The 14090-nt window shown below is 42.3% G+C and overlaps 1 protein-coding gene across 1 annotated transcript in view; it reads right to left on the bottom strand.

Annotated features, from left to right (window-relative positions):
* YJEFN3 (YjeF N-terminal domain containing 3) overlaps window positions 1-11873 on the bottom strand; it is a 196630-nt gene extending 184757 nt beyond the window's left edge. The window contains exon 1 of the mRNA XM_075851222.1: window positions 11708-11873. Within this exon, the coding sequence (XP_075707337.1) occupies window positions 11708-11763 (56 nt within the window). The 5' untranslated portion in view covers window positions 11764-11873. The remainder of the gene's footprint in view (window positions 1-11707) is intronic.
* Between the last annotated feature and the right edge of the window lie 2217 nt (window positions 11874-14090).

Genomic DNA, 14090 nt, shown 5'->3' with positions numbered 1-14090 from the left:
GCATTATACTGTATGGGGCATCTGTATGGGCGTTGTACTGTGTGGGTGCATCTATTTGGGCATTATAGTTTGTGGGGGCAGCTATTTGGCATTATACTGTGTGGGGGCAGCTACAGGGGCTTTAAACTGTGTGTGGTGTTCTATGGGGGCATTATACTATGGGGAGGCACTATGGGAGCATGATACTGTGTGGGCTGAACCGGGTGTGTATAGCAGGGTTAGATTGTGGCTTCAAAGGAAAAAATTGCACCACCTTGATACGAGCGGCACACTGGTTGTCCCTCTTTGCAATGCTTGAAAGTTGGGAGGTATGCCTAATGGAGATGAGCTAAAAATCAGTCAAGCAGCAAGGAAAACAATAGTAGGTAATCATCACCTATAGATCCTGATTTTCATATCATATTTATGCTCACTATCGGACTGTCTCTTTAAATTAGAATTCCTGTTCGGTAGTTATTGGATGAAACCGTACTTTACAGACTTCCTGTGCTTTCCACCACCTGCATATAACACTGCTACTGCTCGGAAGGGAGCTCTCTGCTCCCTTTCATGTAATTCTCTTTGCTTTCTCTTTCAATTTCTGGAGGAAGCAGCTAAAATGAAGAAGAGAGCTCTCAATATTAACAGTATTATGTGTGCATGCAGAGGGTGGACAGAGCAGGAAGTCTGTGAGGTAAAGTTGCTGCCAATAGCAGCAAAGCTGTAAGCGAAATAAAGGGGCCTCCTGCACAGTCCAGTAACCTGCAGACAATTTATTACTTTCTATGGTGCTAAAGATCTATAGTGTACAGAACACACCTTGGAGAATTGCAAGAATCAACAGCCCAATATGTTATATGAAACTAGTAGCTCCATTTTACGAATTATTAATATTTGACTAGAGTTTCAACTTACCCCTTAATACCGAAGGTATTTTAAACCTTAAAGGGGTTGTCCCAAGAAACACATGTATCCCTTATCCACAGGATACGGGATATATGTGTGATCACTGGGGGTCCAACTGCTGGGTCCCCCAGCGTCAAGGAGAACGGGGGACCGAAAGTCCCCCGAAGTACTCCATGAGAAGCATGGGACTTTCGGGGTCTGTATCCAGCTTGTGTGTTCGGCAGCTCCATAGAGCTGAATGGTCACGCTTTCAAACCAAAACCAGAAGTAGATCATAAACAGAGACAGAGACAAAGCATAATGGATAGATTTGACCCTCTTCCGTGTTTGGTCAAACTCCTGGTTTTGGCTTACAAATACTAATGCAACAACCTGATCAACATACTGCCGTGTAAAGATGGAAAGTGGCCTGAATGGCTTTTTGAACCCTTCCCGAGCAGCGCCATATATATATAGTACTTCTCAATTAATTAGAATATCGTCAAAAAGTTTATTTATTTCAGTAATTCAATTCAAAAAGTGAAACTCATATTATATAGATTCATTACACACGGAGTGATCTATTTCCAGCATTTTCTTCTTTTTAGTAGAATATATTTTAGGCACCATGTCAGGTTTGAAGAGGTCTTGTGGTACCAAAACAGTGTAAACACTCCCAAAGAGAAACCATTTGGCAAACTACACCCCTCAAGGAATTTATCAAGGGGTATAGTGAGCATTTTGACCCCACAGGTTTTTTGCTGAATTTAGTGGAATGAGGTTGTGAAAAAGAAAATCAAAATTTTTCACAATAAAACGTAGACATTTTAAATTTTTACAAGGCATAAAGAACAAGAAACACCCCAACATTTGAAACGCCATTTCTCCAGATTATGGCAATACCCCATATGTGGTAATAAACTGCTGTTTGGACACACGGTACTGCTTAGAATGGAAGGAGTGCTATTTGGCTTTTGGAGCTCAAGTTTTGCTGCAATGGTTTTTGGGTGCCATGTCGCATTTGCAAAGCCCCTGTGAGACCAAAACAGTAAAAAAAAAACAAAAGTGACACCCATTTGGGAAACTATACCCCTCAAGGAATTTATTGAGGAGTATAGTAAGCGTTTTGACCCCACAGGATTTTTGCGGACTGTAGTGAAATTAGGCCGTGAAAGTGAAAAGCAAAGTTTTTTTTCTAATAATATGTAGTTTTAGCTCACATTTTTTCATTTTCACAATAAAGGAGTAAAAGCACCCCAAAATTTGTAAAGGAACCTCTTCTGAGCACAGCAATACCCCATATGTGGCAATAAACCTTTGTTTGGACCCATGGCAGGGCTTAGAAGAGCACAATTTGGCTGGAATGGTTTGCGGCGCCATGTCACATTTGCAAAGCCCCTGTGGGAACAAATAAGTAGAAACCCCCAAAAGTGACCCCATTTGGGAAACTACACCCCTGGAGGAATTTACCTAGGAGTATATGTAGACATTTTTTACTTCCCCTTTCCCATCCCACTTCCCCTTTCCCATCCCTTGGTTGAACTTGATGGACATGTGTCTTTTTTCAACCGTACAAACTATGTAACTATGTATGTAACTATGTAACTATGTATAGGGAGCATTTTGACCCCGCAATTTTTTTGCCGAATTTAGTGTAATTAGGCCATAAAATTTAAATGCAAAATTTTTTAAAAACATGGACATTTTCAATTTTTACAAGGAATAAAAGGAGAAAAAGCAATTTCTCCCGATTACAGCAACTGTAAAACTGCTGTTTTGACACACTGCAGGACTCAAAGGGGAAGGAGAATCCATTTGGAGCTCAAATTTAGCTAGAATGGTTTTCGGGTGCCATGTCACATTTCAAAAGCCCCTGCAGGGCCAAAATTGACCCCATTTGGGAAACTATACACCTTAAGGAATCTATCTAGTGTTATAGTGAGCATTTTGACCCCACAGGTCTTTTGCAGAATTTATTGGAATTAGGCCGTAAAAAATATCACACAGTTGAATTTTTTCATTTTCACAAGGGATAAAGGAGAAAAAGCCGCTCAACATTTGTAAAGCTATTTCTCCCGAGTACGGCAATAACCCACATGTGGTCATAACCTGCTATTTGAACACACAGCAAGGCTCTAAAGGGAAGGTATGCGATTTGGTTTTTGGAGTGGAGATTTTACAAAATTCGTTTTCTGACACCATGTTGCATTGAGCCATGGTACCAGTACAGTGGAAAGCCCTGACAAATTACCCCATTTTGAAAACTACATCCCTGAAGAAAAATATCTAGAGGAATTGTGAGCATTTTGACCCTGCAAGTGTTTTGCAGAAATTAGTGCACAGTGGATGTTGCAGATTGAAAATTGACATTTTTCCACTGATATGCCATTTCAGTGACCAATATGTTGTGCCCAGCTTGTGCCACTGGAGACACACACACCATAAATTGTTAAGCGGGTTCCCAAGAGTACAGTAATACCCCATATGTGGTCATAAACTGCTGTTTGGGGACACTGTCAGGCTCAGAAGCACCGCCATTTGGCTTTTGGAGCGTAGAAGTAATGACAGGGATAGGGAAACAGACAAGTGAGCCCTAATCTACCCGCCACTCAGTCCCTGCCTACTTGCAACGACCCGCCCTAGGTGACGGGGTACAACTGGGCAACGGTCCCTACACTCAATAAGTGCACGACAGAACACCAGACAAGGAAACACAGAACAAAGGGAAACGGGGCAGTTGCCCACGGCAACACCGTGAGCAACAAGAGTAGTAAACGAGCCGAGTCAAACCAGGAGAGTACGAGGTGCCAAACGTAGAGCAGGAGAATAGTGAACAAGCCGAGTCAAACCAGGAGTGTACGAGGTACCAAACGCAGAGCAGAAGAGTAGTCAGTAAGCCAGGGTCAATATGAAGCAGGGTCAAATAGTTCAAGAAGCTGCAGCAGGGCCAGGAAACCAACAGAGAAGAATCACAAGCAAGGAGGAAGAGGAAAGGCAGGCATAAATAGACAGAGGGCGGGAGCTAGCTCCGTCTGGCCAGGCTGTGATAGGCTCTCCCACTCCTGGAGTCAGTCTCACAGACATAGAAGCAGGTGCAGACTGATTACCTATGGGCGTGGATACAGAAGCTGTGCCTGGCAGATCCTTAAGAGTAGATTTTGCTTGGTAGAAGTTTTGTTTGGTGTTTTACTGGAATTTAAGCTTATAATGTGGAGGCATATGTAAGCTGGGCGGAGTACATCAGGGTATATGTAAACTGGGCGAAGTGCAACAGGGTATATGTAAGCTGGGCGGAGTGCATCAGGGTATATATAAGCTGGGCGGAGTGCATCAGGGTATATGTAAGCTGGGCGGAGTACATCAGGGTATATGTAAGCTAAGCGTAGTACATCAGGGTATATGTAAACTGGACGGAGTGCATCAGGGTATATGTAAGCTGGGCGGAGTGCATCAGAGTATATGTAAGTTGGGCGGAGTGCATCAGGGTATATGTAAGCTGAGCGGAGTACATCAGGGTATATGTAGGCTGCGTGGAGTGCATCAGGGTATATGTAAGATGGGCGGAGTACATCAGCATATATGTAAAATGGGTGGAGTGCATCAGGGTTTATGTAATCTGTGCGGAGTACATCAGGTTATATGTAAACTGGGCAGAGTGCATCAGGGTATATGTAAGCTGGGCAGAGTACATCAGGGTATATTAAGCTGGGCGGAGTGCATCAGGGTATATGTAAGCTGTGCGGAATACATCAGGGTATATGTAAACTCGGCAGAGTACATCAGGGCATAAGAGGATGATGTAATAATGGGGTGAATGAATAATAAAATTAATAATCCACGGATTGGTGTGGTACGTTTTGAACCAATCTTATGTACAGGCCTGGTTTTTTGGTTATCGTACAAAATATCTGCGCTCCAGTATTGCCTAATCTTTGACTTCTTCACTAGCCCTATAAGCAGCACAAGGCCCTAAAGTTTCCTCATCTGCGCTGCATCTACAGAGTACACCTGTGGGATCCAGCAAATGATGTGGGTTATTTAGTGAAATTCTACTGGACCTAAAAAATTAGTCTGGGCCGTCATTCAGCATCATTGCGTTTTGAGAGTCATAAACGTGTTATTTTTCCGTTGACGGAGCTGTGTGAGGGCTTGTTTTTTGTGGAACGAGCTGTCATTTTTATTGGTTCCATTTTGGGGTAAATGCAATTTTATTTTTTTTAACACTATTTATTCAATTTCTTGGGAGACGAGGAAACTAAAAAATAGCAATTCTAGCACGGTTTTGTTTCTTCTTTTTTACAGCGTTCACCGTGCAGTATAAACAACATGTTAACTTCATTCTGTGGGTCGATGCGATTACAGCGACATCAAATTTATATTGTTTTTTTACGCTTTACTACTTTCCAACAATAAAAATACTCTTTTCTAAAAAAAAAAATCATGTTTTAGTGTCGCCATTTTCTGACAGCCATAACTTTTTAGTTGATATCGCTTTGGGAGGGCTTGTTTTTTTGTGTGACGAACTAGTTTTTATTTGTACCATCTTGGGGTACTTGCGACTTTTTGATCACTTTTTATTCCATTTTTTTCTGAGACAAGGTGACCAAAAAAAGAAATTCTGTCATTGTTTGCTTTTCATTACATTTTTTTACGGTGATCACAGTGGGGTAAAAATAAAGTGATATTTTTATAGTTCAGGCCATTCCAAACGCGGCGATACCCCGAAAACATGATTACAGTACGGGACAGTTGTCCCGCAGCGAGGCAGGGACTCCTAGCGTCGTACATAACTATGATGCTAGGAGCCCGGCTCAATTCAGTGAGTTCGGTCCGGGACTTGCGGCCGAAATACGTTCCGTCCTTTATGGACCGAACATGCTCGTGTAAATCCAGCCTTATAAAGGACTTGATGAGGTAAACAGTGCGATTATTGTTTTTATTACCTAAAACTTTTTATTTATTTATTTTTCTTAAAATATATAGTTTTTTTGCTTTTATTTTTTAAACATACTGGGGACTTGAAGATCTGATCTTCTGATCCCCTGTACAATACACTGCACTACGTATGTAGTGCAGTGTATTGTAACTGTAATTGTTCACCTGACAGTTAAGCCTATTAGGTCCTGCCTTGGGCAGGACCTAATAGGCTTCCATACCTGGCCAACCGGGAAGCCATTGCTAGGCTTCATGATTTCCATAGCAACCATCGGCACCCGCGATCTCAGGGGGGGCGGTGGTGTACAGAGGGAGCACCCTCCCTCTGTCAACCACTTCAATGCGGCACATGCCATTGACTGCCGCATTGAAGGGGTTAAATGGCGGCGATAATAGATAACTGCGATCGCCGCTGTTGCAGCGGGATGTCAGCTGTATATACAGCTGTCACCCGCTGAAGATGAAGCGAGCACAGATCCTGTGCCTGCTTCATCTATATGACCGGTCTGGTACGTCGGATTGCGGTAAGTTACTTGCAATGCCGACGTACCAGACCCGTAATTTTGTGGGAAGGGGTTAATAAAGATTATTTTAATTATTAGGAATCATGGGAATAGAACAATTAAATTCCTTCTGTTAGTAGTGTGGAAAATAGGCTTAGTTGCCTTATAGATAACTTACGCTGCACATAAACGTCTATGGTACATCCTTGCTCATGTCAACAAAATCTGAGGACCATCTAACATATATGAGAGCAGCCCCACTGTCCTCGGTTAAAGGAAACATGGTTCAGCATGTTGGGATTCTAGCATGCCCGATGCTTTAATCTACCAGGAGATAAGTGTTGCCAAAAGTATCTTAAAAGTGCTTGTCACACTGGGAAGGGCTGGAAGAAACTTGGTGGTGTAGCCCCCCTGGGCAAATACCCCTTTTGCCCACCCTATAATCTAGCCCTGCTTATAGCAATGTATCGTAATTCTCCAAGCAGCATTTGAAGATAAGAAAACATTCACTGACTGCTCCAAATGCATACAATTTCGTGTGTATAACGTTAATTTTAATATAGAAATGACGTATGTCATATGAAAACATGTAAAATAAAAAGCATAAAGAAGTACTGGTGTCAGTATTGATAAAGTACTTTGGACGGAATACTGAATGGTCTACCTCTACCCACTAAGATTACTTATAACATTTCCAATACTTGTCAAAAGAGTGTATTTATTCAACAAGAACCAGTGTTCCCAGATGTTTGGGTCAAGCAAATAGCAGGAGAAAATGCAAGTGAACCTCTAAATTTATGTAAATTAAGGGAGCAATCTTGGTAGATAGTTGGATATTGCAAAACAGATTTTTCCGTTTTACGGCTGAAATTATAGTATAAAATCAAGGGCCAAGACATCAAATATAAATAATAATAATAATAATAATAATAATAATAATAATAATAAAAATCATAATAACCAAAAAGTACTCAAGCAAAGCTAAACTCCATGTACAGTAGTGTTAAAAAATAGCAGTCCAACATCATTAACTTGATATCACTTCTACCAAAAATATTGAGTTATTTCTACATAGCAAATAATTTACTTGTAAGGGTATGTTCACACAACTTATTTTCGGCCATTTTTCGGGCCGTAAACGGCCGAAAAATCTGCAGCAGAACGCCTCGAAACATTTGCCCATTGATTTCAATGGGAAAAACAGTGTTCCATTCCGACGGCCGCGTAAAAGAAGTGCATGTCCCTTCTTGAGTCGTTTTTCATTGACTCTATTGAAAAACAGCTCCAAAAACGCCCTTAAAAAACACTGCGAAAAACGCGAGATGCTAAAACAAACGGCTGAAAATCAGGAGCTGTTTTCCCTTGAAAACAGCTCCGTATTTTCAGACGTTTTTGATTTTATGTGTGCACATACCCTAAGGCTCTATTCACATGACAGGGTCCGAGCGTCGGCCGATAAAAACTTCAGTTTTGGTCTGTTTTTCTCGGCTGTTTTGCATCCGTTCCGTTTCCGTGCCGGGCCGTGTTTCCGTTTTTAACGGCCGATTTTGACCCGTTTTACATCCGTTTTTTTCCCTGTCCGTTTTAAAAATGGATGAATTTCATTTGTAAATTTTTTGCCACACACTTCCCTCTGTAGATAATACCATACACTGCCCTCTGTAGATACTGCCACAGCCCCCTGTAGGTAGTGCCACACAGCCCCCTTGTAGGTAGTGCCACACAGCTCCCTGTAGGTAATGCCACACAGCCCCCTGTAGGTAATGCCATACAGTCCCCCCTGTAGGTAATGCCACACAGCCCCCCATAGGTAGTACCACACAGCCCCCGTAGGTAATGCCTGCCACACAGCCCCCTGTAGGTAATGCCACGCAGCCCCCGTAGGTAGTGCCACACAGCCCCCCCATAGGTAGTGCCACACAGCCCCCCGTAGGTTATGCCACACAGCCCCCTGTAGGTAGTTCTACACAGGACCCTTTTACATAGCACTCCCCCCCATAGATGGCACCCCTCCTACCTTTCTGTAGATAGCGCCACCGTTCCAGGAGAAGTCCCTGACTTCAATGCCCATATATGGACAGTGAAGTCAGGGACTTCTGCTGGAGCAGAAACACCGGCCAGAGCGCTGGGGATTCCGCTTCACAAGACCCTGACGTCAGTGTGTCCATATATGGACAGTGAAGTCAGGGACTTCTCCTGGAGCGGAAACACCGGCCACAGTGCTGGGGATTCCGCTTCAGAAGTCCCTGACGTCAGTGTATCCATATATAGACAGTGAAGTCAGGGACTTCTCCTGGAGCGGAATCCCCAATCCCTGGCCACAGCGTTGCCGAAGCTGTGGCCGGGAATTGGGGATTCCGCTCCTACAGGGAGCAAAAAAATACCCTCCTACTCACATGCACTTCGCACTGTGAGGAGGAGAGAGCGAGCGATGGAAGACACGGCCGTCACTCGGAACACATTCCGGTGATGGCCGTGTATTACCTGGCCCCATAGACTTCTATGGCAGCCGGGCGGCCGGGAGAACGGCCGAAAATAGGGCATGTCTCATTTTTTGATGGCCGGGATTCCCGGGCCGTCAAATAAAACGGTCGTGTGTGTATAGCCCCATTTGGGGTCTATTGTTCCTACTGCAGCCGGGTGACGGACGTTTTTTGAACGGCCGTCACATGGCCGGGAAACCCTGTCGTGTGAATAGGGCCTAAGTGTAGTAGAGAAAAACAGAGCCAACAATTAGGACCTGCATGCCATTATTCTGAGTAATTGAATCATTAATTAAATCATTAATTGAAAGGGGATTGTTCAAAATAATACCAGCAAGGAGTTAAATTGGTGAAGTCATTCATTCTGTGGAACAACAGGTGTCAATTTTGGCTCTTATTTAAGGTAGGAGGGTGGCAAATGTTGCACATGTTGGTTATAGTGTATTTCCTTCTGAAATACTGGGGAAAATGGGTCGTTCCAGACATTGTTCTGATGAAAAACAGACTGATTAAAAAGTTGATTGGAGAGGGAAAAACCTATAGAGAAATGCAGCAAATTATAGGCTGCTCAGCTAAAATGATCTCAAATGCTTTGAAGTGGCAACCAAAACCTGAAAGACGCGGAAGGAAGCGGGAAACTAATGTTGGAATGGATCGAAGAATAGTCAAAATGGCAAAGGCTCAGCCAATGATCAACTCCAGAAAGATCACAGAAGATCTGAAGTTACCAGTGAGTACTGCTACAATCAGAAGACGATTACGTGAAGCCAAGTTACCAACAAGAACTCCCCGCAAAGTCCCGTTGTTGAAAAAAACACATGTCCTGAATAGGTTAAAGATTGCCAAGGAACACATTGACTGGTCCAAAGAGAAACGGCACAACATTTTGTGAACTCATGAAAGCACAATTGTTCAGTATGACAGTATGTCAGACGACCCCCGAGCACTGAATTCAAGCCACAGTACACTGTGAAGACAGTAAAGCATGGTGATGTAAAAATCATGATATGGGGATGTTTCTCATACTATGGTGTTGGTCCTATTTATCGCATACAAGGGATCATGGATCATTTTGAATATCTCAAAATACATGAGGGGATCATGTTGCCGTATGCCAAAGAAGAAATGCCCTTGAAATAGGTGTTTCAACACGACCGTGACCCAAAACACACCAGTAAGCGAACAACATCTTGGTTACAGACAAACAGGATTGAGGTAATGGAGTGGCCAGCCCAACCTCCTGACCTCAATCCCATAGAGAACTTGAGGGTGACATTAAAAAGGTGGTCTATGAGGCAAAACCTAAAAATGAAGAACTGTGGAATGTCGTCCAATCTTCAAACAATAGCATAAAGGGCAGCACTATTGCTTTCATGAAAAAAAAATGGAAACCTAGTGGAACATAGGCAAACGGAAAGCAACTGAAACAAAAAAGATACCATTGAAATGAATGGTGATGCAAATGGAAGCAATGCTTTCTGTTTGGCTTTTCGTTCATCTGTCCCTCTGACGGAACAGATGAACGGTTATCTTAAATGGAAGCCAGCGCTGGTGTGAACAGGCCCTTAGTGTTTTCTTCCTGTTCAGCTTTTACCACTTCAAAATAAATAAGAAATGATTGAGATCAATATAAATATTACATAGTGTTTGCTAGGGAAATAGTCACTAGAAATGATGATGCTTATAGCAATATTTTATGGACACCAAGGATACAAATCACTCTTCTACACTCTCCATAGTGTTGCAATAATTTAGGACTTCCTTATTATTAGCTTTTAACCTATACATTTATATCCAGATCACAAATTAGTAACAGTGGATTTTCTAATTTTTCCAGTTGGACTTCTTCCTTCTAGAGAAATACTAAGTAGTTAAAAATACCTGGAGGAAACATGCAATAAATGACATATGGAGCAGCTTTGTTGTTCAACACCACATAGGTTGTGGAAACAAGGAAAGGATTTGTGAGTGACAGAAGACGCAAGGGGCATCATGTATTAATGTGCCTTTGCTCTAAAAAACAAGAGGGTCCTGCAAACTGTTGCCAGTGGTGTCAACCACATTTATTAGACAGATGAAACATTTTTTGAGATCCATACACTACTTTTCAATTTTATTTTGGAGTGGCATTAGCATGCCTTTGCCAGTTGGCGCAACATATGTATCTATGTAAAAACATAGATTGTCTTAAAAAGTGGAGCCAGCTTAGACCTAATATGTACCAGTTTAAAACAGTGCATAGTATTAAGAGTCATCATGAATAAGGAGATTTGTACACAATACTCAAACGAACGCCAATTTTAAATAGACCCAAACCCCATCCTAGTGACAGTTTCGATACACGAGCCTCCATGAGTTTGAGCATTCTTTTTAGCCTTAGTTGATAAGAGACAAGAAACCGTCCAACAATGAATTACTGTATACTGTATTCGAATTACTTTTTAATATAAGGTTATATTTTAGGCAAACCTTAATTATTATTTTTTTTTGTATTTTAGAACCCCTGCTAAGAGTCACAGCTAAGCAGAGAGAAAGCTGTTCAATAATTCCCTAAATCTAACAATAAGGGCTCTTTAAATGCACAGCTCAATTATTCATTTCCAAGACACTTGTAGAGTGATTGTCTTATCGTTCATTTCACCACGACAGCTCAAAGTGAGGATGACACTTAAGGCTGTCAGTGCCAGCAGCAGAAAAACATTACACGTAACACATTGGCGGTATTGTTTTCATCAGCACATTACACAGATATTCTCTGTACACAAGTCTCATTTGCTGACTGATTTACAGTGGTTGAAGATCTCTTTTGAATACATTGCACATGGCTTCTATAAATCCACACCCTATTTAGATCCAAGCAGCTGAATCACTGTAAATTCATGCACAATGGCTCTTATAGACGGCAGCTGATAAATGCCTTACCTGATATACTTTAAAGGTTCTTGTCCATCCTTGTTTTCGTACCCCGAGTTGCTCATTTTCCTGTATTGTAGCTATCTCAATGTATATCTTGGTGTCTAGATGCTCACAGCTGAGTGTCACTGTGTGGCTGTATGTAGAGATACAGGGAGACAAACCATCCAGTAAGCAGCTGGCATCTCAGTCTGAATTCCACCGGATTGGATCCTATATGCGGGTACCCACTGCTCATGATCATTTAACCCTTCAGTAGAAATTCAGCTAGCACTTGGTTCATTCAGCTAGTCAACCATATAACACGAGCTGGAAAGCACATGGATATAATAGTTTTAATCATTTATTTCAATATAATTGTAAAAAAAGAAAGAAAAAATAGGACGCTAGATCTATTCCTTTCATGAATGTTGGAGCATACGGAGGTCCAGAAGAACATGTTATAGGAAAGCAGTTCATTTGTCTGTGTTCAATATGGGATATTTATTCTAATTAAGGTTTCCAACATGAAAAAAGATTTAATATCAGAGAAAATTATTTATAAAAAGGATGTAATAATTAATCTGTTTTTCTACATTCTAATATATTATATAATACAGAGGCGTAGCTCTGTTCTCCAGCAGCCGGGGCAAAGATTCAGATTGGCACCCCCCAACTTCTTTCCCGACATCTCCTTCCCCTTCGACATGTTTGCTTTCTCTACCAATCAATGAGGTGTCATTTTTTTTTTATATGTAACCCTAGCATAAAACCATTTCTACATTTTACAAGCAATATAGTACTATAAGGTAGTTTAACATAACAATAAGTTAAAATAAAATAAATTAAAGAGACAAGACACAGCCCCCTTGTAGATAGCGCCACACACAGCCCCCTTGTAGATGGCGCCACACACAACCCCTTGTAGATGGCGGCACACAGAGTCCCCTGTAGATGGCGCCACACACAGCCCCCTGCAGATGGCGCGACACACAGCCCCCTGTAGATGGCGCCACACACAGCCCCCTTGTAGATAGGGCCCTGTATAGTGCCACACACAGCCCCTCTTGTAGATAGCGCCACACACAGCCCCCTTGTATATGGCGCCACACACAGCCCCCTTGTATATAGCGCCACACACACCCTTTGTAGATAGCGCTACACACAGCCCTCTTGTAGATAGCGCCACACACAGCCCTATTGTAGATAGCGCCACACACAGACCTCATGTAGATAGCTCCACACACAGCCCTCATGTGGATAGCTCCACACACAGCCCCCCTGTAGATAGTGCCACACCCAGCCCCCTCTTGTAGATATTGCGCACAGCTCTCCCTTGTACTTAGTGCCTCACCCACTTGTACTTAGTGCCACACCCACTTGTACTTAGTGCCACACAACCCCCTTCCCCCTTGTACTTAGAGCCACACTGCCACCAGAACGGAGAGTGGTAGCGACCAGGGTCGGTGCCGGCCCGGGAGTGGACGAGTCTAGTCACCTGACCTGAGTCACCTGACCTTATGACACTGCAAGACCTCCTGCCTCCTCCTAACGCTGTTTGCTACTGCATCCGTCCTGCATACAAGGCGCCTGTCAGCAGTGATCAGCTGTTTTGATATGGCTGCTCTGCAGCGTGCACCCCCCCCCCTTCCCTACCTCAGAGTTGCGCCTGGGGGAACATGCCACACCTGCACCCCCTAGCTACGACCCTGTATAATATTTGATCTGTTATTCTACATATATTATATATTCTTTTGAACAACAACAACATGTGGTAGAGTCCACAGCAGTTGCATAATAAAAGATATCCAATATTCATATTATCAAAGTATTATGCTGGCTGCCTTTCCATGTGTAAGAATTTAGCTTGAGCATGTGAAAATCTTGAAAGCAATTGTAACCTAAAATAGCTTAAAGAGTAAATAAACTTTACCCATATAAATCAGTAGTACAAGCAAAGATAAGACATTTTGTAATATTATAATTAATCATCTTATTGCAGAAAAATGCTTCTTAATTGATCAGACTCCTCTCCTCCTGCCATAATCAGGGTAAGGCCACACGGTGCAGTCACGGTGCGTTTATGTTGCGTTTTTAAACTGCAGTTAGTCATTTTTCAATAGAAGTCAATGGTGAAATGTTTGTTATGGACAGACTGCTGCTATTATATTACAATGTGTCTTTTGTGCGATTGACCGCATCTTCATAATGTCCGACCGCATGCAGTTAATGACCGCGCTGCCAAAATTGTTGCTGAACTGCTTGCATTTTTTCTAACAGTTCTGCAATGCATTGTAATGAACTATATACAGGAAGCACCTAACAAACTTCAACACAGGTGAATACAATGTCCATCAATTATTTCCTTTAAAAACGCAACACAACTGCAGCATTAGGGTATATGCACACGACC

The sequence above is a fragment of the Rhinoderma darwinii genome, chromosome 1 (assembly GCF_050947455.1).
Source record: "Rhinoderma darwinii isolate aRhiDar2 chromosome 1, aRhiDar2.hap1, whole genome shotgun sequence".
In the NCBI taxonomy this organism is placed as follows: domain Eukaryota; kingdom Metazoa; phylum Chordata; class Amphibia; order Anura; family Rhinodermatidae; genus Rhinoderma; species Rhinoderma darwinii.
The sequence above is the reverse complement of the archived record's forward strand: the minus strand, read 5'-3'. Positions and strand labels throughout refer to the sequence as shown.